Source organism: Gracilinanus agilis, chromosome 3, assembly GCF_016433145.1.
Source record: "Gracilinanus agilis isolate LMUSP501 chromosome 3, AgileGrace, whole genome shotgun sequence".
NCBI classification, from domain to species: domain Eukaryota; kingdom Metazoa; phylum Chordata; class Mammalia; order Didelphimorphia; family Didelphidae; genus Gracilinanus; species Gracilinanus agilis.
Window position 1 is genome coordinate 196,987,130 of NC_058132.1, and position 24,453 is coordinate 197,011,582.

At 41.1% G+C, this 24,453-nt stretch overlaps 1 protein-coding gene across 2 annotated transcripts in view; it reads left to right on the forward strand.

Annotated features, from left to right (window-relative positions):
* ZBTB16 (zinc finger and BTB domain containing 16) overlaps positions 1-24,453 on the forward strand; it is a 265,114-nt gene that overhangs the window by 157,789 nt on the left and 82,872 nt on the right. The window contains exon 4 of one of the 2 annotated variants that reach the window (XM_044669574.1): positions 23,972-24,058. The exons of the other annotated variant lie outside the window; for it this stretch is intronic. Within the exon in view, the coding sequence (XP_044525509.1) occupies positions 23,972-24,058 (87 nt within the window). The remainder of the gene's footprint in view (positions 1-23,971; positions 24,059-24,453) is intronic. 2 annotated transcript variants of the gene reach the window in all.

The window sequence follows — 24,453 nt, forward strand, 5'->3', positions numbered from 1 at the left end:
TCACTCCCTCCCTCCCTCCCTCCCTCCCTCCCTCTTAACCTTCCGCCTTAGAATCAATACTGTATATTGGTGTTCTAAGGCAGAAGAGTGGTAGGCAGTGGGGGATTAAGTAACTTGCCCAGGGTCACACAGCTAGGCATACTAGCTGGTTTCTGAGGTTTCTTCTAGCTCTCAATCTCAATCTTATGTCTGTAGGTCCTGTGAGGTTGGAGAATTTCCATCTGGAAGGAGCCCTAGAGATTACTTTGTCTAAACCCTTTATTTGAAAAATGAAAAAATGGAGTGTGTGTTTCCTCTCCTCTCCCCCCCCCCCCCAAGATGATGTGACTCACTCAGGGTCACTCAACTTATAAAATCACTTAGGTCAGCAGATTCCAAAACTTTTCCTTTCCTCCATGTTATAATAGAGTACTTGTTGGCAGAGCCAACCTTTCCTGCTATAGTAGTTAACTATATTTTCTAGTTAGTTGAAAATTAGTCAAGTCCCTTCCCCTTTCTTCCCCCCAAATTTTTATCCTTAAGCTCTCAAAAATGACCAATCTATTTACCCCCTTTTTAAATTGAACTGTGTTCTGACTAAAGATTCTGCTGTCCCTGCTGGTGAGTCATCATTCTGAAAACTAGCTATTATTATAAACTTAAGTTCATTAGATAGATAAATTTTGAGCTAGTCAAATTAGAAGCTCAGGACCTTAAGAACTACCTGGAAGTTGATTCCTTTGTTTCCCTACAGTGTATAGCTTGTAAAAGCTACTTAATAAATGCTTGTCGACTTAACTAAATATTATTCACCTTAATTTTGTTAAAAAATACTTATAGTTCTTTTTGATTCCCTTTTCCTGAAAATGAACAGGGAAAAGGAGCATAACTCTTCCTGGAAGTAAGATGTTAGAGCAGATGACAGTAGTCTCTGCGGTAAAAAGTGGCACAAAATAGTTGTGTTGTTGGTTTACCAGCTTTTGGAGTGCTGTGGGTAGTATTCTGCTTTTTGACTCAACCATGATCTCTTAGTGACATTTGGCCTTATTTCCTATGAGTAAAGGAAAAAAATTAAATTGCTGTAATTCATCTAGTTCAACCTTTTAGCTTGATCAAGAATTCATTCTATAGCTTTCTTAACAAGCTGATACCTTGCCTTACCTAAAAGACTTCTCCTAATGGGACTTCACTCCCTCTTGGGACAACCCATTCTACTTTTGGCCAGCTCTAAGTGTTAGGATTTTTTTTTCTTCCTTACTTTAGGCTACAACCTGCCTGTCAGCGTCTTTCACCAATTGTTTCTAGATTGTCCCCTGGGACCATGCAGAACAAGTCTTTCTTTTCACATGACAGCCTTTCAGATACTTGAGGGATAGCAGTCATGTCCTCTCTACATTTTTTCTTCTCCTGGCTAAACATCACTTGTTCTTTGGAGAGGAGTCAGAAGATAAGAGGCAACAAGGGATCCGGGTATTCTTCACATTCCTAAATATGACTCTTTTAACAGTATGCAAAGATGTAGGAGTATTGATTGGTGGGGAAGCAGGAAATGAGAGGGATTCCCATTCTGCATTGGCCATCCGAAATAGCCTCTGGTATCTAGGTCCTTTCCAAACTTATAAATAAATATAAATTGGATAAGCTGGAGAGAGACAGCTCTCAAAAATATTAGGGATAGCTTGGGCTAAGATAGAAGAATAGGAGTTTCCTAGTGTTTTTGTGTATAGGAGCTACTCCTTTCTCCAAAGCTTTGAGATTACTAGAAGAACATTGTGGGGGAGAAGATCAAAGAGAAGGAAATGGGGAGACAAAGATTCTAACAGTAAACTGCCTGAATGTGAGAGAGAGAGAGAGAGAGAGAGAGAGAGAGAGAGAGAGAGAGAGAGAGAGAGAGAGAGAGATTGATTTCAGTTCCAACGTTGTTGCATTCTTGATTTATACAAGGGAATATAGTCATGAAAAAAACTTAGCTTCCTCCTCCAAGGAACTTGTATTCCATAGGGAGGCTAAGACAGATGTTACTGTTACACAGATCAGTCACTGAACATTTGTTAATGCCTACTATGTGTCAGACACTGTCCAAAGCACTGGGTATCCAAAAAGAGGCAAAAGACAAGTCCCTGACCTTAAGGAGCTTATAATATGTTGCAGGAGACAACATAGAAACAAATGTATACAGACAAGCTACATAAAGGATAAATAAGAAATAAGTAAGACAGAAGGCCCTAGAATTAAGAGAGTTGAGAAAGAATTCCTATAGAAGATGGAATTTTGTAACATAGCGCAACACAATATAACATAACACGTAATATAAGCACCTAAGGAAGATTTCAAACATAGCAGGTTATGAGAAATTAAAAGAAATGAGAGCACACATTCTTGGAATGGAAGAAGGCTCTGTGGAAGAGATGGCACCTGTAGGGAAAGGCTTGAGAGAATGTGAAGACTTAACAGAGATGGGGGTAGATCAGGAAGAAGTCCATTCTGGGTAAAGTAGACATACACAAAGACAGGGTGGTAGGGAAGGTCAGAAAGAGTTGTGGGTAGTCTGGTTTGGTTGGTATGAAAGTGGGGTATTAGGTGATGAGTTTAGAAAGGTAGGTTTTAGCCAGATTTTAAGTTGCTGAAGATTAAGTTGAAGATATTTTATCTTATCTTTCTTATCTATATTTTTATACTATAGTAATAAAATATATTACCTATATTTTATTCATCAGGCAGTGGTTCTTGGGCAGGGAAGGTGATACAGTCACAGGTGTGCATTAAGGAGATTATTTTGACAACTGTGAAGGATGGATTGGGGAAGGTAGAGACTAGCAGCAGGGAAGACTGGCCAGGAGGTTATAATTATAATCAGGATTTGACATGGATTAGCTTAGTCCATAGTCCAGGACTATCTGTTACATCTTTATTCACTTATTGGATACTTCTGGTACAGGTAGAGCCTTAGAAGACTACTGTGATCAATTTCTCCTATTTTCTGTGCTGGTTTTTGCAGTTGGAAAGTTTAAGAGTTTCTCCAAAATTTAGGTTGAATGCCTTTAATCATCCTTACATTGAAAGTGCCTTGAACGAAAGGGACAGTAAAGATATGAAGAATTAGTAAAATTTGCCAGGTAATTTGATAGAATTGGGGATGAATAGGAGGAGGTCAGGAAATCAGGGCTCTTAAGCATGGTAGATATCCCACAGTCCCCTGTTTCCATCTTGTCTTTCAATAGGGACCCAACTTTCTCTCCGAACCCAGGGTCAAAGATAGTTGGCTGCCAGGGGCTGTTACACAATTTAGTAATTTCACAGATATTGTTGAGAATCACCATCAGTCTCTGTGACTCAAATCTTGTGGTCCTAAGGAAAATGTCCTGTCCTCTTCAGAAAGTAAATCTTTTTTGTATAAGCTTGTATTTTTTTTTAAACCCTTAACTTCTGTGTATTGACTTATAGGTGGATGAGTGGTAAGGGTAGGCAATGGGGGTCAAGTGACTTGCCCAGGGTCACACAGCTAGGAAATGTCTGAGGCTGTATTTGAACCTAGGACCTCCCGTCTCTAGGTCTGGCTCTCAATCCACTGAGCTACCCAGCTGCCTCCGTATAAGCTTGTCTTTTTAAAGTTTTCTCAATGTTGATGAATTACCCACACTCAAATACCAAAGCCTCAGTCATTATCAGTTCAGTTTCCTTTGTTTTTTTGATCCACTACAGAGTCTGGAATTGCCACTCCATTTTGCTTTCTATGTGGAATAAGGTGTTTCCCACTTTGATGGTGTTTTTGTGTCTCTTAAATAAGACGAGGGATCCAAATTCTGTTTTTTTTGTTTTTAAGAAAAACGATCTATTATAAACTTAATATTAGGCATCACTATAATTAATCCAACATGTTTTCAACTGTAATATAAATTTAGATAAATTAATTTCATAACAATGTTTTTAGTCTTCATAAGTCACCATTCATTCTCCTTCACTTTTCCCTTCAAATGGTCATAGGCATTATGTACTATGTTTTTGTTCTTTGAGTTATTTAATAAAAGGCTTTTCTCTTTTTATTCCTCATAATTGTCAGTCTTATTCATTATATTATAGTATTCTAGCCATTTCCCTATTCTAGAATGTTTATATTGCTGTCAGGTTTTTGCAATTACAGGTAATGATCTTTGATTATAAAGCTCCTTTTTGTTTTGGTAACACTTTCAGGCCACATTACCAACTTTAAATATATGGAATGATTTGACTAAGGGGTATGATTATTTTTATAACTTTTACTATTTATTGCTGTATTACTTTCCAAAGACTCCCCCCAGTCCAAGTTTGCAAAGAATGACTAAACCTGCTTCTCCACATCCTTACCAACATTAAGTTTCTATTCTTTGGATTATTTTCATCAATTTGTTCAGTCTGAGTTGATCCCTTAATATTGTTTTGATTCTCATTATTCATTATTGAGTCCAAGCATTTTTCAAGTCATTATTAACAATTGTTTTTTTCCCCTTCAGAAAATGATCTGTCTCTTCCTTTTGACTATGCATTACTGTTTAAGAATTGCTCAAACTCCAGGTTTCTTAGGCCTTGAATAAAATTGGGTCCTGGATTGGCTTTTCTTCAATGGTGCATTTTCTTTTTCTTTCTTTTTTAAACCTTTACCTTCCGTCTTGGAGTCAATACTGTGTATTGACTCTAAGGCAGAAGAGTGGTAAGGGTAGGCAATGGGGGTCAAGTGACTTGCCCAGGGTCACACAGCTGGGAAGTGTCTGAGGTCAGATTTGAACCTAGGACCTCCTGTCTTTAGACCTGGCTCTCAATCCACTGAGCTACCCAGCTGCCTCCAATGGTGCATTTTCTTAAGGGTTCGAAAGTCTCACCTTCCCTCTCCATCTACTTAATGAGTACCTAGAGTACTTTTTTTAGACTTTGAACGAGAAAATCATGAAAATCAATCTAGGGTTAGTCCCTTGTTTTACAGATGAAGAAACTGAGGCCTCAGGAAATGAAATAATTTTTCTGGAGTCCTCCTTTTATAGCAAGATAGTGATAGAGCTAGGATTCAGACATAGATCTCTTTCCTTATAAACAAATATGTGTCTGCCATGCCATGTTGTTTACTTGGGAGAACTTTTGAATGCATAGTTGCTTAAGAGTCTGTTTTAATCTTCTGAGGCCATGTCATTCTTTTTTCTGCCACAGGGCATGATGGTTCCTCTTCCTACCCAGGCCAGTGGGATTTAGTTGCCTAGTTGCCTAGAAATATCTTCCTGACCCATTCTTTCCTCCCTCTCCAGAAAAGAAAAAAAATTTACATTATCCTCCTCGTCCTATAATCTGTATTTTTATAGTCATTTGAAATTTGATATCACCTTGACTCCTCCTTCCACACTGCTTCTTCTACATAATAGCTACTGAATAAATGTTTGTTGGATTTGTTAATTTGAAATGTGAATGAAATAAATGAGGTGAGAGAGGAGTTGTGCTGATTTTGGTCAAACATTAATTATTCAGACTAGAGAAGAGGGGAAATGGTATGGATAATTCAAAAATCATTTGTTTGACTTTGGAATGTATCATATGTGTTGCTTCTTCCCTCTCTCCTGGCCATAGAGTTTACCTTCCTAATTGCATTTTGTTTGAAATAATTTGCCCCAAGATGAGTTTGCATTTCCAGATCACTTACTGGCTGGGCAACAGAGGGTTGACAGCATGGGACTGAAAATTAGCTGTGAATAATTGTGACTTAATTGTGTTTCAAATAAAGAGTGGTCATTTTTCTTTCTTCAGTCAGTTGGTTGAATTCAGAGATATTCAGGGGCAGATTAATAGTATCTCTCCCTGCTTTAGACATTGCTGACTCTTGAAAGTAAGTTAAAAAGGCAGCTGGGTGGCTCAGTAGAGAGCCAGGCATGGAGACTTGAGGTCCTGGATTCAAATGTGACCTCAGACACTTCCTAATGTGATCCTGGACAAGTCACTTAACCCCAGGTGCCTAGCCCACACTATTATTCTGCCTTGGAACCAATATTTATTATTCTAAGGTAAAAGGTAAGGGTTTTTTTTGTTTTTTTTTTGTTTTTTTTGTTGTTGTTGTTGTTTTTTTAAGGATGGAAGTTAGGGATTCTGTGAGTTGAATTCCAGGCATGCATACATACACATATACATACATGTATAAATATCTGCTATTATATATGTTTATTGTATGTTTTATGTACATACTGTCTCTCCAGAAGAAATGTGAGCTCCCTAAGAGTAGGAACTTTAATTCTTGGCTTTGTATCCCTAGTACAATGCCTGGCATATAGTAAGTACTTAATTACTTACTAATTGTGGATGTATATAAAGCCTTTATTGGACATACAGTATTCGGAATCACTTTCTGCTTCTGGCTGCTGTAGGAGAAAGAGAGAAAGACTTGAGTCAAAAATAAAGAAAGAAATTGTGGAGGTACCTTGGAAGAGTGTGAAACAGTAAAGTAGATCAGAAGTTAAATTTGGAGAGAAGAAATTTAAGAGAAATTGAGGATAATTTGAAGGAAAAATCTGTAATTTTCAGGCCTGGTCTATATTTTACTTCTGAGTAGAAGATCAACAACAGTTCAGGAATAGAATTTGAAGACATAAACTTAAGAAAGAAAAGGAGGAGGTAGTTGGCAAGACAAAGTAAGGTGAATAAGAAAAGGAAAGTGAAACAATTAGGGAATAAAAGGAAGTTGATAGAGAGGATTCACCTGTGAGTTAAATCAGTGAAACAAAAGTTTGGCTTGAGGCGGGAAATGGAAGATTGCCAATGTATCTGTCCCGGGTTGGATACCAAAGAGAGCAGCTACAAAGAAAGAAGAATATAAATTGGGATGCTCAGAGGTTCATAGGAGGCAAAAATCGAAGAGGGGAGCCAGAAATAAAACCCATGGCCTCAATTGATGACATACAAATACCCAAACACAACAAAAAAGAAGCCCGAACGTCTCTATGCAAGAAATTCAACCTCATAGCTATCATTAAGACTTGATAGATTGAAGGAATAGGGCATATTTAGCCTGGAGAAGAGAAGACCCAAGTAGGCATGATAGTCATCTCCAAATATTTGAAGGATTGCCTTGTGTAGAAGAGATTAGACTTGCCCTGTTTGGCCCCAGAGGGCAGAACCAGGAACACTGAGTGGAAGTTGTAAAAGAGGGTAATTTAGTCCTGATGTTGGGGGTGTGGGGGGTAGGGGACTTCCTAACAATTAGAACTGTTTAAAGGTAGATGTGAAGGCTTTTCCTTCCTTGGAGATCTTCAAGCAGATCTGGACTCTTTAGTATGTTAGTTAGCGTGGGGTATTCCTTTTCATGTATGGGCCAAAATTGCTGACCCCTCTCTCAGATTCTGTGATTCTGCTGCCAATTATTCTGGCACCCCCCCCCCCACCACCACCACCTTTCTCTAAGTCTGTTGGAGGTGCTATTAAAAGAGGACACTTTCCTCCCTTTGCTCCCCGAAGAGTGAGTGTTAGTTTTGCGCTGACAGGATATCCCTATTTTCTTATTGTGGGGGAGAATTTTGATGGTGTGGGTGTCGAGTGCTTTTATTACTCATGTGAGTCTTGTGTGTTGACAGTGGAGTGGTTGTGTTGGGTGTGTATGTTTGTGTCCTTCTGTACACATGCCCCAGCAGGCAGCATTTCCCAACCTGTGGTTGTGGCTCTTGGGCTGCCCTGCAGGGAGCTGAGAATGGGGGAGAGGGTTCCCCGCCTCCTCCCCTCTCCAGCAAAGAAGAAAGGAGTGTGCTGGAGGAGGGGATGCCCTTCTGTCAGGGCTGAGGGCAATGGTGACTCTGCAGAATCCCACCAAGTGGAAAAACTGAGCCCACCCTGCCAGGACCAGCGAGCCCCATCTCAGCGTGACCTTTATGAGGTAGGGATGAGGAACCGGCTCTCATAAACACAGACGCCTCACAGCCTCCTGCGAGCCCATTCCAAGGCCCCTCTCCAACATAGTTGACATTTTGCCAGACATCAGGTCCTCAGCCTTTTTCCAGATCAGCTGTGGGGGAACTGAGCTCCTGAGCAAAGCATCTAGATGGCCCAGCGCAAGCCCCTGACAGCTCTTCTGTCCCTGTTCCAGGCCTGGGACTTTCTCAGTAACTCTTGGCCCTTTGGACTTAACTGCTCTCCAGGGCAGAATCAGGAATCCTCTCTCCAGCAAATACCTCCTCATTTTCCTAGGCCTGCTACAATAGAACACAAACTCAGAGTGACCTTTTCCTCCCTTTGTGTGATTTGTGAGTAAAGATTAACCTGGTACCATATACATACTCAGTTCACATTTTGTCTTCTCTTCATGCCCTCCTCCTAACATTCCTTCTTTCCCCCTCCTTTGTGGATGTGTGTGTATATTACACACTAAGAAGGAGAGACAGACAGAGAGATAGCCAGAGGGACAGATAGACACACAGAGACAGAAGGAGAGAGGGAGAAGGAAGGAAAGAGAGATTGAGACAGACACACACACACACACACACACACACACAGAGACAGAGGGAGAGGGAAGGAAAGAGACTGAGACAGACAGACACAGAGGGAGAGGGAAGGAAAGAGAAATTGAGACAGACAGAGGGACAGACACACATACACACACACACAGAGAGAAAGGGAAGGAAAGAGAGATTGAGACAGACAGGGACAAACAGATATACACACAGACAGAGGGAGAGGGAAAGAAAGAGAAAGTAGACAAACCTCTGAATGAACCTTCTCTTTCTCTCCTCTCCTGTCTCTTTCCCTCTCCCTTTTTTCTCTCCTCCCTTTCTATTCTCTCTCCTCTCCTCCCCTCCTGTCTTCTCTCCTGTCTTCTCATTCCCTCCTGTTCTCTCTCCTCTCCCCTAACACATATCTACTTGAGTGAAAGAACACGCAGTGCTGGCCTTTGAAATTGGCAGGCAGTGTACTGTTCTCTGTCTGATAAGAGGTACTGTAAATAAAACTGTACACCGTGGCCTGTTGTAAAATGCCCCGTGTCTGTACTCATTGTTCTGAGAGCTCAGGCTTTTTTTGGGTCTGCTGTTTTGGTACAGGCTGTACTTCCTTATGTAAGCAGGCATGCATATCTCATCAGAACATTCAAGATGTTTATTTTAAATCTCAAGGAATTAAACACACACACACACACACACACACACACACACACACACACACACACACACACACACACACACACACACACCATAACCCAGCATTAGATGCTAGCAAAGGTTGACTTTTTTTTCCCCCAGTGTTTTTTTTGGGGGGGAGGTGGTGAGGATGGAGGGATAACTTTATTCACTTCCTTAACTTTTGTCTAAAATTTTTCTTAGGTGCCTCCTTCCCCATATGATTACCAGATGCCCCCCTATCCTCACCATGTCTCCCTATCACTTTGCCCCTCCCTGTTCCTGAACAAGGAAGATGGGTAGAAAATTACTAACTATATAGCATCCGAACTAGCAGGTACCTTGAACTCCAATCCCAAACTCTCATTTTGAGACAAAGTCACTACAGCCCACCCAGGTGAACTGACTTATTTGTGCACTTGGTCCAACTGATGAAGGCCAGTTCTCCTTAGGTATTGGTGGGGGGAGGAGGTCAGGAAAAGAGTGGGGAGTTCTTCCCATTGCTGTCACCAGTTCTCTTTCCAATGGATTTCTTATTATTTTTTAATCATCATAATCCATTGCATTTATGTTTATGTTTTTAGGAGACTTCATGTAACTTACATCAACATGATGTATTGAAGTTGCAAAAGCTTTTTATTATATTATTATATGTTTATTATGTTATATCCCATTCATATCTCTCAATAGATGGGCATATTATTTCCATTATATATGGAAAATCACACATTTCCATTATATACATATTTTCCCATTATATAGATGAGGAAACTGAAGATCATAGAGGCTAAATGATTTAGGATTATGGAATCGTAGATTTAGTTTGAAGGGATCCTAGAGGCCATCGAGGTCTCACTCCCTCATTTTACAAATGAGGAAACTGAGGCTCCCCACGTCAGAGACAGACTTTTAATCCAGGTTGTTCTGATCTCCAAACCAAATCTAACATTCTTATCTAACTGCCCCATACTATCTCCTTCATTCATTCTCACAATTGAGGCGTGCAGATCAATCAAAGAGGGACAGAGGATGAGTGAGAGTCATATTCTAGCATCACATATCCATGAGATTAGATTGTAGAATCAGATCATTTTAGGGGGGGGGTGGGAAGCACCTGCTAGAGATCATTTAGTTCAGCCTCCTCATTTTACAGAAAAGAAACTCCATTGCATTCAATCAGCTATGCAGTATTCTTGTTCGGGGCAGAGAGAAGAGGAATCATTGAAATGCAGACCAGTGGTGACTGGCTTGGGGTCCTTCTGCTAGTCAGGGATGGAGCCAGAAGTGGCCCTGTGTCCCCACATCTAGAGTCAGAGTTTCCAGGGTCACATGGAAAGAAACATTAAATGCTTGGTGAGTGATTGTTAGCCATATTAGGGAAGAGCTGGAGAAGTGAACTAATGAGAGGACACTTCTTGGTTTAAAGGAGAAGGAGATAGCCTCAGTTCCCACTTCCTCTCTCCTATCACACTTTAGAAACTACCTTGGCTTCTAGCCAAGGACCCTGCCATTTTAACTTTTTTTTTTTTAAGATCAGTGGAAGACCCTGAACTGGAAGAACAAGAGGCTTTGACACCCCCTAGGGGCCAGTTGGGCAGTACCCTGACCAGGAGGTATTGCCTTCCCTATACCTGGCTAATTATCTGAATGATCCCCTACTGGTATTTGGGTTCTTCCTGAAGGAAGAAGGGAGTTGAGAAGCTCCTCCCATGTATACATTATTCCTATGATTGTCTTCTCAGGTAGCAACACCATTGCTCTTATATGGGAATATGCAGAAAGGTGTTTGCTGGTGTACCCCGCTTTGTATAGCAGCTAGGTGGACTCATTGGACCATAGATTGTGGGATCTCAGAAAGGGTCTCAGAAGCCACCCCGTACATAGAATTCTCCAAATGAATTGAAAGTTATTTGAATCATGTTTCAGGTACACAAAGAAGATTCCTGAGGTGAACCTTTTTTCTTTTGGTAAAGAATACTTTGTAAGGTAAATCCTACCCCTTGTTTGATAGGAGGAAATTAACATTTTTTGGCCATGTGATTTGCTTAAAAGAGGGTACATCTGGCGGATTTATTTCATATGGACTAAACATCCTGATTTCCTTTTCTTTCGTCTTTGTATGAGGAAATGGTAATGTTTAACCTGGAAAAATAAATCTTTCTTGTGTATATATGTGTATGTGTGTGTATAGTATATGTATATAGTGGAGCATTAAAACATTCAGGGCTTTTATGGATCATTTGGGATTAGACTTGTTTTACTTGACCCCAGAAAGAAAAAATCTAAGAGCAATGCATAGAAGTTATGAATGGTCAGGTTTTAATTTGACATTAGGAAGTTTTTCCTTACAACTAAAGGTATCCAAAAGTACAAGGGGCTGATTCTGGAACTTTCACTTAATACTGTTGTTGTTAATGACTTCACCATTACTGACAATCTTTATTTCAAAGGGATGTTGTAGATGGATGACGTTTATGACTTGGGTGAGATTTGAACTAGATGACCTTCAAGGTCCCTTCTAATTCTATGGGGTAAAAGCTAGAGACTTTCATAAATCTTGGCTCTTCTATATCTAAACTGCTCTGGAAAGATAAATTTCTTTCCTCTCCTTTCCTTCAAAATCTGCAAAAGAAGAATCCTACTCTGAAAATGACTTGTATACAATATGGGGGAGGTGTTGCTAGACAGGCATTTTCATCCTTTTTTTTCCCCCTGAAGGTGGGGCATTGATAATCTATTGAGCATCCAGAAAAGGTCAGCCAGGATGATAAAGCCTTAAGACTGCCATATGAGGATCATTTGAAATACCAGAGAATGTTTAACCTAGAGAAGAAAGGACTAGAGAAGAGGTAGAGGTGGGGAAAGTGGGGGGAGGAGAACAACATATAACTCTTAAAATTTTGAAGGGCTCTTATGTGGAAGAGAAATTCAACTTGTTCTTTTCAACCCTAGAAGTTAGATGGAGGAGCAATGAGAAGTTGCAGAATGTTAGATTTCAACTTGATATCCTAATAATCAGAGCCCCTCCAAAAGTGCAGTGGGCAACCTGAGAGTGGTGCCCTCTCCTAGGAGAGCTTCTAGCAAAGGCAATTTGATCGTTTGATATGTTGTGTAGAGGATTTTTGTTTGGGAACAGATCAGACTAGAGCTGTGTTGGCAAACCTATGGCACGTGTGTTGGGGCAGGGGACTGTTCCCTTCCCCCTCTCCACTGCACCTGAGGATATTTCTCCCATCACCCATACCTCTGCCCAGCATCCCAATGGGAGTGCTTCCTCCCTCCCCTGTCTAGGGTAAAGGGGATGGCTCACATGTGGTGTGAGGGTGCAATTTGGGTACTTGGTCTCTAAAAGGTTCACCATCACAGAACTAGAGCATCTTTGAGGTCCCTTCTGATTCATGTTCAGCAGTTCCTTGTAGCTCTGCAAAGAACAAGCATTCTACCCAGATGAGGTGATAATTTTCTTTCTTCCAATATCTCTAATGACAGCTCCTAGTAGGGAACCTGCCCTCTCTTGTAGAGCTGGCTAGGTATTGCTGGTCAAACTGTAACATCCCCAAGCCCACTAGTTTATTATTTTGGGACTTAAAAGCAGCAGCAAGGTGTGCTTCCCAAGACAAATGGAAGTAACATTTTCCACAGACAAAATTTAGTGCTCTGGTGGGGAGGAGACCTCTGAGAAGGAAAAGGAAATGGCTTTGGAGAAGATGCATCCAGCCTGCTCTAGTCCTGAGCCCCAGACACCTCAGAGGGAAAAAGGAGGAGATGATATGGCTTTGAAGAACTCCCTGCCTCCATAGGCACACACTGCCCATGCCCTTTATCCATCCCTATTAAAGGAAACAAAGGCAAGGGAATGGGCATTTATTAAGTACCTACTCTGCGGGAGGCACTGGCCTAAGCGCTTCTACAAATATTTCTTCATTTGCCACACTACGCAGATTGAAGCCTTCTTGTCATTTAGAATCATTGATACAGGTCCATCTTCCAGTCTTTTCAACCCCTGCCTGCCACAGCCATGGGAAAAATGGACCCCAGGCTGAATCAGGCTTATGATTGAAGTTATAATTGGGGAATAATAGTTGGAGACAGTTTCCCCTCTGCTCCTCCTCAGTGTTTTCCTTATGTCTCTTTGGTGGGATGGGAAGGACATAGGCACATCTATTCCTGAGCTATGTCCTTGGATCTCTGCCCACCCCAGGATGGGAGCATGAGAGCTCTGCATGGGGGGAGAGGCTGCTTCTATGTCCATATGTACAATTCTGTTCAGCTGTCAGGACCTCCTCCTCCCCCTCCCTCCCTCCTTTCCCCATTGATGTTTTATAAATGTATTAGCAGCTGAATGATGTCACCGTAATGCATTTTGGGAATAGCCATGTGGTTTATACACACTTGAGTTGTTTTGAATGCAAACCTGACATCATACTGAAGGCAGCAGTGAACAACATATGCACAGTAAACAGGCAGAGACTGTCTTATTGATTAACAGATGAGACCTCTATTATCGATCAAAGCTTGGCGAGAAAATTTATCACTTTTAATTTCAGGGCTGCCAAATATTTCTGCCTCTGAGCCAGCCGTTAAGAAGACAATTTAAAGGCGAATAGATCCTTTCTGAGAGCGGATGGAATTCCATCTCTGGATTTTTGGCTCCTTTTGTTTCTGATTGCTCCTCTCTTGCTTTTTGGTTGACCCTGGGCTGGCAGGGAGGAAACCATAACCACTCTTTGTGCAGAAGTGTACAGCAAAGTTCCTACCAGTGTCTTCATCTGGGGGGCGTGGGGAGGAGTAGAAATGCAGAGGCTTGGTGAGTTGGGGGGAGGGCGGCTGAGATCTGGGGCATCCGTGATGTGGCCGAAGGCTAAGGTTTGGGTCTCAGAAACACTTTCACACACCCATCCAGACTTCTTCTCTGAATCAAGTTGGGTGCTATAGGGAGAACTTGCAAGTCAACCAAATGTGGTCAGCAACCTCTCTGAGAGTATATCTTTTCTAATCTATTTTTATCATCATCCAGCTTTTCTTGTAGTGCATCCACATCCTGTCCTTTATTTCCTGCCTTTCTCATTCTCTCTCTCCCTGTGTCGTTTCAGCTAGCAGCTACTACAGCCTACGATGATGGCTGTTTTCTAAGAAGTCACTCCCCACCCTTGCCAACATCTCTGTGATGCATACTGTAATATTGGTTCCTTTCATTCAATTTGGGGGCATGAGTTGTGGTGGTAGTTATCTGATCAGGTGGCCCACTCCTCAGCTTCTCTGCCACCCTCCCACTCTGCCGTCTTTTCTAAAGAGCTTGGTGAGAACGCTAAGAACTGAAGAAGGGGGTAGTGTTAAAATCAGTTCCATTCCGGATCTGATGAAAGTCATTGACAGTTAATGAGGCTGGGGAGACCTTCTTTTTATAGTAGAGCAGTCAGTTCATCCAGCTTCTCTTGAAAGCCAGCCCTGATTTTTTTTTTTTCCCCTGTGCTAAGCAGCCCCACTTATTGGGTCACTTTGGGGTTTCTGTTGTAAACTGATGAAAAACAGCCCTGGCTTGAGTTTGTGTGTAAGCAAGAATTGGAAGTGCTTTGGCATTTCCCACTCTTTGTGGAAAGTTTCTTGGCTTTTTTCTGGTTGGCTATATCAGAGCTTTCTGCACTAAACACTGAAACCCTAGACTCAGAAGGGACTATGATAATCATAGATAATTATTACTATCTTTATTGCCCCAGCATCTTACATTTAGCTTTGCATATGGGACTCTAGGAAGTCACCAGGTCCATCCCCCTGCCTCCAGGCAGAAATGAGCCTAAACCTCCCCAGACACTTCAGAATCTTCCTTATTTTTAAAGCCTTTCAAAGAAGATTTGGGGATTTTCTGGGGTGACCGTCCCATTGTCTTAATATACCTTTTACACTCAGGAAGATTTTCTTTATCTAAACTAAACTTTCCCATATTATAGTTTAAGCTAGTTTCTATTCAATTCAGGAAACTTTTATTGATCACTTGAGATGAGTCCATTACTGTGGTGCCATACATAGAGCACTGGCTTGGAATCAGGAAGATTCATCTTCTTGTGTTGAAATCTGGCTGCAGACACTTACTACTTGTGGGACCCTGGGCAAGTCATTTAACTCCATTTGCCTCAGTTTCCTTATTTGTCAAATGAGTTGGAGTAGGAAATGGCAAACCACTCTAGTACCATTGCCAAGAAAACCCGAACATTGGGTCACAGAGTCAGACGGACTGAAATGATCAAATAATAACAACAAAATTGTGGTGGTTGCTGTGGGAGGGCATAAAACAGCCCCTGACCTCATGGAACTTATATTCTTTTGGCACTTACCACAATCTGCCCTTGCATTACATTTATTGCTGCATATATGTTACGCTTTTTGTTAGATCCTAAGGGTCTCGAGGACAGGCACTGCTCTTTTCATCTTTGTGTCCCAATTTCTGGCATTTTGCCTTGCTCATAGTCAATACTTAAATGATATTTGCTGAATTGAATTTAATCTTGCTCCGTACTTTTATGTATGCCAAGAATGCCTTCTGCCTTCTACGTTTTCTACCAGTTGACGTCCTTTTCATCCCTCAGTGCTCCCCCCTCATTGATACCTTTCTTGGTCCCTTTAACTGAACATATTTTTCTCTCTTTGAATCTCTCTGGATTCTCTGATCTCTTCTGTTCACTTAACAATTTCTAATTTTACACCCATTTGTATACAGCTCATCTTGCCTACTAGGGTGTAAGTTCCTTGATGGCAAGAACTCTTTTATTTTCTTCTTTGCAGACCTTAAATCACTACATATTTTCTATTATTATTATTTTCTTTAATGCCCACATACCTTAAATATAACAAGTGCTTAATTTATGTTTATTGGTTGCAACAATTCAAGTAACACTGATAAGCCCTTGCTGTTTGCACATCTAGAGAGATGTCATTTAGTAAGGAAATGAGATCTAGATACTTGTTGGGCTATAAGTGGAGGTGGTGGTTGTTCAGTCATATTTGACTTTCCATGACCCATGTGGGATTTTCTTGGCAAAGATACTGGAGTGGTTTGCCATTTCCTTCTCTAATGGAATATTTGCACAGCTAGTGAATCTGAATTTGAATTCAAGTCACCCTGGTTCTAGGCCCAGCACTCTATCCACTGATACATAGAGCAGCCTACACCATAAATGGTAGCATATGGTATATCATAGGATTCGAGACTTAAAGGATGTTAGTTGAATTAGAGGGTGTGTTATTGGAAATTTTGGAGTCTTTGAACTACATTTCCCATGAGCCCACTGGCTTCCTGTCCTTATGCCCTGACATAGACAGGGAGATAAAACTGAGGGGTCTGGCAGGCTAGCCCTCTTTCCTTCCTATGGCGGCATGGTAGAGCAGGGAACAGCGGCTGTTTGAATAGCCTAAGCTAGCATGGCACTTGGCTTTATTTTTCCAGTGTCTACTAATAAATCTTACAAAAAACATAATATTTTTAAAGTTATCATTATATATTCATTTTATTTTTTACAAGGGTTACAAAACAAAACATACAATGACTAGATGATATGGTGGTTACTGACAGGGAGGGAGATCAGGAACACTCTCATGAAGGAGATGGCCTTCGGATTGGGCTTTGAAGGACAGATGAAAATTTAGCGGATGAAGAGGTAGAGGAAAACCGTTCTAGCCTCAGAGAATGACATTGGACAAAGGCCAGACATGGGGAAAGTGCAAGGAGTGTTTAGGACACAGCGATCAGTTTGGTTTGGATTAGAGTATGGAGGACACAGACAAGGGTAACAGGAAACAAGGCTGGAAAGGTAAGACAGCACTTTATGGAGGGTCATAAATGTCAGACAAAGGAGCTGGAATTTGGCTTGGTGGACAATAGGGAGCCACAGGGAATTGTCAAGGGGAGTAGTGGCATAGTTGGTTTTTATGAGTCTAACAGCCGTGTGATTGATAAGAAATGGTAGAGACTGGAGGTGGAGAGGTTTCATTGGGAGCAGTGAGTGGCCAGGAGGACCTGGGCTAAAGTGATAGCAGTGGAGAAGGGAGGAGACCCAAATGAGAAACATGAAGAAGTTGGAATATAGGGGGCAGCTAGGAGGCTTAGTGGATTGAGAGCCAGGCCTAGAGATGGGAGGTCTTGGGTTCAAATCTGGATTCATTCACTTCCTCGTTGTGTGATTTTTGGGGCAAGTCACTTAACCCCCATTGCCTAGCTCTTACCACTCTTCTGCCTTAGAACCAATACATAGTATTGATTCTAAGATGGAAGGTAAGAGTTTAAAAAAAAAAAAAGATATTAGAATATAAAGGACTTGGTGATTGCTTGAAATAAAATACTTAAAAAATTTTTTTGTAATGGCCATATAAAAAAATTGTTGATACTTTGTAAAACAGTTGGTTAATAGGTATTCTTTGTGCATTTAATCCTTTGGTAGGCCCTGTGGGATGTACAGAAGTCTATGACGTTGCTCTAAGGAGATTATAGTCCAAGCCAGTGGGCTAGATCTCTAGAACCTGCAGTGACTCCCTCTTCCAGGCCCTTCAGCAATTTCTGCTGCTCTCATCATTCCCTGATGAGATCTGTTGTCCTTAGCCCCTGAACTCGTCCTCTAGCTCCCCTCCTAGCTCTGGGATGTTCCTTTCCCTTTCTCTGGCTGTAGCCTAGGCCTTCCTAGTCTCCTTTCCATAACACCTTGTGTTTTCCCCCTTCCAGGCTCCCTTTTATGTTAGAAGGTAATCTCCATGAGGGCAGGAATGCCTGGCGTGCTTCACTTTCTGTTCCCGGCACTGTGTCAGGCACTTGTAAGAACTTATTCATGTTCTGCTTATGGAGCAAGAGTGTGTCAGTACTGAACTGTGCTTTGTTGACTATGAACATAATAGATGATCAGAGGAGGACCAGAGGTAACAGAGGAAGCTTTAGGGAAGAGTAAGGATGGAACTGGGTTTTGGTAGAGGTCTGTGACAAAGACTGGCAGCGGTGGCATTTGAGCTAGGATGCCAGCAGGAGCTAAAATGAGCAGACACTTGTGAGAATGCTCTCTGGGGGGCTAGTGAGGACAGACAGCATGCTGAGGGAGGAGATCATTAGAAAAGGAAGACCCGAATCCTGGCTTCCACTGGGGTTCTAACCTTATCTCACGACGTCATCCACCCGTACCTGTTCAGGCTTCAGTCAGACTTTTACCATTATCCAGGTGTGCCCCATACCTTTCCTCCAAAATGCTTTTGTTTTTGCTTTGCATTTGGAATGCCCTATTTTTAAAAAAATTCTTTTAAAAAACCTTTACCTTTTGCCTTAGAATCAATACCAAGTATCAGTTCCAAGGGAGAAGGGTGGTAAGGGCTAGACCATTGGGGTTAAGTGACTTGCCCAGGATTGCCCAGCAAAGAAGTGACAGAGGCCAAATTTGAACCTAGGTTTGCCTGACTCCAGGCCTGGTACTCTGTCCATTGTACCATTAGCTGTCCCTGAAAAATGTGTCTTGGACCCATGTTCAATTTGGGAACACATGTTTTTCTTTACTATTAGTTTGTAAGATCTTTGAGGCAAAGTCAACTTTGAAAATTTTATGCCCCTGCCTCTGAAATTGCTTCTTTGTGGGGTTGCTGACCATCATGGACTTCACGAAACCTTTGTGTTCAGTGTAGCTGATCACAAGATAAATACCTATATGCCATGAAGAATGCCATTTTCTGTCATCAGAAACATGTTCATTTATATAGTTTCTTCTTGTACATAAAGGGACTGTCCAGTTTGCCAGCCTTATGTTCTGGCTTTGCCTTAAGGGAAGAGACTGTGCCTTTGGATTTTCCCTCACACCCTAGCATAGTGCTCCTAGGCAGATCATTTTTCTAGTTAGAAAATTCTTAATTAATTAATTAATTAGGAATATTTTCCCATGGTCACATGATTCATGTTCTTTCCCTCCCCTCCTCCCACTCCCCTCCTATAGCCATCAAGCGATTCCGCTGGGTTTTACATGTGCCATTGATCAAGACCTATTTCCACATTATTACTATTTGCACTAGAGTGATTGTTTAAGAGTCCACATCCCCAATCATATCCCCATCAGTCCATGTGATGAAGCAGTTGTTTTTCTTCTGTGTTTCTGCTCTCACAGTTCTTTCTCTGGATGTGGATAGCGTTCTTTCTCATAAGTCCCTCAGAATTGTTCTGAATCATTGCATTGCTGCTAGTAGAGAAGTCCATTACATTGGATTGTATCACAGTGTATCTGTCTCTGTGTACAATATTCTCCTGGTTCTGTTCCTTTTGCTTGGCATCAGTGCCTGGAGGTCTTTCCAGTTCACATGGAATTCCTCCAGTTCATTATTCCTTTTAGCACAATAGTATTCCATCACTAACAGATACCACAATTTTTTTAGCCATTCCCCAATTGAAGGGTATCCCCTTATTTTCCAATTTTTTGCCACCACAAAGAGCGTGGCTATAAATATTTTTGTATACGTCTTTTTCCCTGTTGTCTCTTTGGAGTATAAACCCAGCAGTGGTATGGCTGGATCAAAAGGCAGTCTTTAAAGCCCTTTGGGCATAGTTCCAATTGTTGTAGGCAAATCATAAAGGTTTGTTTAATTATTTAGTGTGTAGCCTTGGGCAAATTGCCTAACATCTACGGGCCTCAGTTTCCTCATCTGTAAATAGATCGTAAAGATTCGTTAAATTATTTAATATGTAACCCAGGGCAAGTTATCTGACATCTATGGGCCTCAGCTTCCTCATCTTTAGATAGGTCATAAAGGTTTGTTAAATTAATTATTTAGTGTGTAACCCTGGGTAAGTTACCTAACATCTATGGGCCTCAGTCTTCTTATCTATAAATTAAGAGGGCTAGACTCGATGATGTCTAAGATTCCTTCTAGCATAGGAAATCTATAATTCCATGACCCTGTTTATTAAGCCTAGAAAAGATAATATTGAAGGGAAACATGTTGGTATGGTATGAAGATGGGTTAGTATGATAGAAGGATGGGACTTACTCTTTTGTATGAGACTAGGAGTAAGGGATGGTGGGAAGAATGTGGAGAGACAGATTTGGGTTTTGATGGGAGGAAAACCCAAATAACTGTTTTTCAAAAGTTAATTGGGCTTCAGGACAATCCAGAAGAACTTATAAGAACACTTTTCATATCCAGAGAATGAACCGTGGGAGCAGAAATGCAGAAGAAAAACATATGATTGATCACGTGGTTCAATGGAGATATAATTAGGGTTTTGGCATTAAAAGATCACTCTACTGTAAATATGAATAACATGGAAATAGGTTTTGAACAATGATACATGTATAACCCAGTAGAATTTCTTGTCAGCTCCAGGAGGTGGGAGGGAGGAGGAGGGATCATGAATCTCATGTAACCATAGAAAAATCTTATAAAGAAAAAAAAGTTAATTGGGCTGCCTCAGAAGGCAGAGGGAGACTGTTCCCTGAAGGTCTTTAGATGGAACTTATGTGACCACTCATCATGAATTTTGTAGAAGGGATTATTCAGCAATGAGTTGAACTGGATGGTCACTTGTTGGAAGCTATCCAGCAGCTCCAGGATCTGGAAAGGTGCACGGTTTAGGTGAGAAAGAATGAAGCAGAAGCTGGGGGCTGTCAGTTTATCACATTAGCTAATGCTTGCTAGATAGGCATTGACCTAGGGATTGATTGAGTCTGCAGCTGTACAGACACCTAAGGTTACAGAGTTACATCATGATTGACATATGACTTACAAAAAATTTCTCTCATGAAGATTAGGCCCGGATGAGACAACATCCGAGGTAAAAAAAAGAGTCTCACTTTATCTAAATGCTATTTTAGTAAAAAAGCTTCCATACTTCAAAAGCTATGTTGAAGAATAAGCCTTTAAGATTGTGGGATGTATTTAGTCCTTAGAAGTACCTAAGTGGGAATGGAATTTGTCTGGGTTTGCCTACAGTGTCATTGGAATGTCTTAAAGCAGGGGAAAAAAAAGATACAGAGCAGCTTCTGCTAATTTCTGCTTTTTTTGTCTTGGGGAAAAATTTTAAACTCTTTAACTGCTGGTTTACTATAGATTACTATAAGAGCGGAAACTAGATATTTAAGATGTGGTCACCAGAAAATGATTAACTCGATTTCAAAATAAAATAGACCCAAGTCAGGATGACTTTTATGGTGGTTTATTTACAATTAGGAAGGTTGAAGGTAGGGAAATTGAGAGAGAGAAACTCTGGCCCTGACTGGAGGCCTGAACCAGGTAGGAATTTAGAGGCTCCAACAGAGGGGCACAGAGGTTAATTAAATTAGGCTTCTAGCCACAAGGCCTTCTCTAAGAAGAGAGACCTCCTTAAGGCTAGAGCCTCCAGAAACGCCAAGGGAAGAGAAAGAGAGTCAACCTAACTTACCCACATGATAATTCAAAGAGAAGCAGTCTGAGGTCTCACCAGAGATCCTTCCACACCAAGTTCAAAGTGAAGTTACAGTCATATTTAAAGGATAGCATCTTTCATCACTTCCTGCATCCACCTCCAATTTTAAGTGAATAAATGGTAGCCTCAACCCTGTTTTGGACTGCCCAAAGGGCAGTCCCTTGTTTTTGATTTGTTACTTATTATCATGTATGGGTAACAAACCTCCCCCTCCCCACTTAATTCTAAGTTGGGTGGGGTGACATTATTCCTGGTGGCCAGCATCTAATGAATGAGGGTGAGCTAATTCCATTCACACAGTACTTAGAGGCTTTCAATAAAACTTAAGGCTATCCTAGAAGATTAAATTGATATGTTTTCAATAATAAAAAGAGCCACTGGGAGGGGTACAGATTTTTATCTCAGATAGCCATCCTGTCTGTGTCCTGACTTTCAGGGCAGAAAAACCAAGAGTAGGGCTTTGACAAACTGTGTTGATCTTGACGGGGTCCAGCTAAAAAGATTCTATTAAAAGACCCTATTTCTCTGAGTGACTCCTGACAGTCACTAATGTTCTTTCTAGTTCTAAAATTCCATGTTTCTTTAAGACCCATCCTGCTTTTGAGTGGAGGGTTTCTGTTGAAAAATAAAGGAAAATTGAGATTGGATAACTAGAGGTACTAGATTATGGAAGAACTTGAAAACCAAGCAGAGGAATTTGGACCATATGTGATAGCGAGGCATAGTAAGATTCTTGAGAGGGGAAGGGATGTGACTAAAGAGAATTCAATGTCCTGGATCTTGAGGAAAAAGATTGAGACTGGAGGTAGGGAGGCCTCCTAGGAGGCAGTTGATATGACTTATATATGAAGTCATAAGACCCTAGGAACTAGTGTAGGGGCCATAGAATAGAGCTGAATCGTCTACTGGAAGACAATCTAAATGGGAGACATTTGCAGGAGGAAACAGCAGGTTTTGACAGATAATATATATTATAGCCCATTACAGTCTTGATGATTATTACCAAATAACTCAGGGAACATTCACTGCTTTTTTAAATGTGATAATGTTGAAATCTGATGATCTCCTGTCAGTGGTTCCTGGTTCCCCAGAAGTTTTAATTGGAGAACATTTAAGTTGGAGGGCAGAGTACCTGAGTTGCTTCCTCCTTCCTGTCCCTTGTGCCATATACCCAGTGAAGAGTCTTAAAGCTCTGTCCTTCCTTCCTTCCTTCCTTCCTTCCTTCCTTCCTTCCTTCCTCCCTCCCTTCCTTCCTTCCTTCCTCCCTTCCTTCCTTCCTCTCTTCCTTCCCCTCCCTCCCTTCCTCCCTTCCTCTCTCCCTTTCTCCCTCCTTCCCTCCCTCCTGAGACCAGATTTGAACCTAGGACCTCTCATCTCTAGGCCTGGCTTTCAATTCACTGAGCCACCTAGCTGCTTCCATCATCTCTTCTTTCTTGGCTATCCATCTGGGCAAATGTCTTGTTATTCTAAGTAAAAGGTTAAGGTACAGATCAGTCCCTGAATTCCTTCTACAAAAAGAAAAGGCATGAGAAAAAAACCATTTTAGGCCTAGGAGACAGCTGAGCTATTATTAAGACTGTCAAAACATTAGGAGCAATTTGTCCTTTTGGTCTACATTCATGCCCTCATTCATTTAATAAATAATTATTAAATTCATTGTACTGAAAGATTTAGAAAAATTTTAGATCTTTAGTATAATCTTTAAAAAGATTACTGAAAGATTCTGGTAAGGCCTAGATGAGAACAAATTCATGTATTAGATTATAATGGCATCCACACTGAACTCTCATAAAATCTGACTTTTTTCACAGCTTTGCCACTGTCTACTTGTGTGGCTTTTTCAGCAAGTCACAATTTCACTGGCCCTCAGTTTCCTCATTCACAAAGTGAAGGAGTTGGACCAAATATCATTGTAGTTTTTTTAGTTCTGACCTTCAGTGGCCAACTATGGATGATCATGAAGATTAGTATTTTAGTTTTAGATAATCAGCTTTAAAGTTTATAAAATATTTTACAAATATTATCTCATTTTATCCTCACAACAAACCTATGAGGCAGTACTATTTTTATCCCCATTTTACAGATGAGAAAACAGGCAGATTGGCCAAATGACTTACTCAGGGTCACTCAGCTAATACATGCCTGAAGCTGAATTTGAATTCAGGTCCTTTCTGGCTTTGGGTCCAGTATTCCATCTTACTATACTAGTTATTTTTGTTTTTTTAAATGTTATAAGAATTTGAAATTCTGAGATTTCCTTGTGATAAAAGACATGAGAATTACAAATGAGGCACTATGGGAATTAAGGTAAGGACTGGTTGCTCAAAGATTTAGGTACCCTATGGCTAGTAACCTTGGCAGGAGTATTCATCGTTCCCTTTTCATTCCTGCTTCTCTGACCCCAGCCCAGGGTCTGGAGTGCCCAATGGCATGTAACTGTTGCTGTAATTTTCTTCCCCTTTCTTTGCAGCTGGTGCCAAAGCCTTCGTCTGTGATCAGTGTGGTGCCCAGTTCTCCAAGGAAGATGCACTGGAGACACACCGACAAACACACACAGGTGAGTTGGCATCACCATGTTTCTATAGGAATGGGACAGATTGATCTTGGTGGCATCCAGTTTAAGTATGACTTCAGAGAGAAGGGAATAAGTGTCTTTTTTTCTTCTCCTTCTTGAGACCTTGACTTTACATCCGTCTCACTGTGCAGGAAGTCACTCATTGGGACCTTAGGAACATCCTTGACTTTCCTTTTTGAAACAGAGCCCTGAAAACAACCATGCCAGGCTGGGCACCATGTTCTGTCCAGTCTGACTTTCTGATTCTGCTAGGGCCACCAAGAGATCTTCTCTGGAAGAACATGGGAGATACTTTACATGGTAAAGATTTCAAAAAGGTAGAGATTATAGGAATCATTGATTTGGTGCTGGAAAGGCAACATAGTCCAATCCCTCAC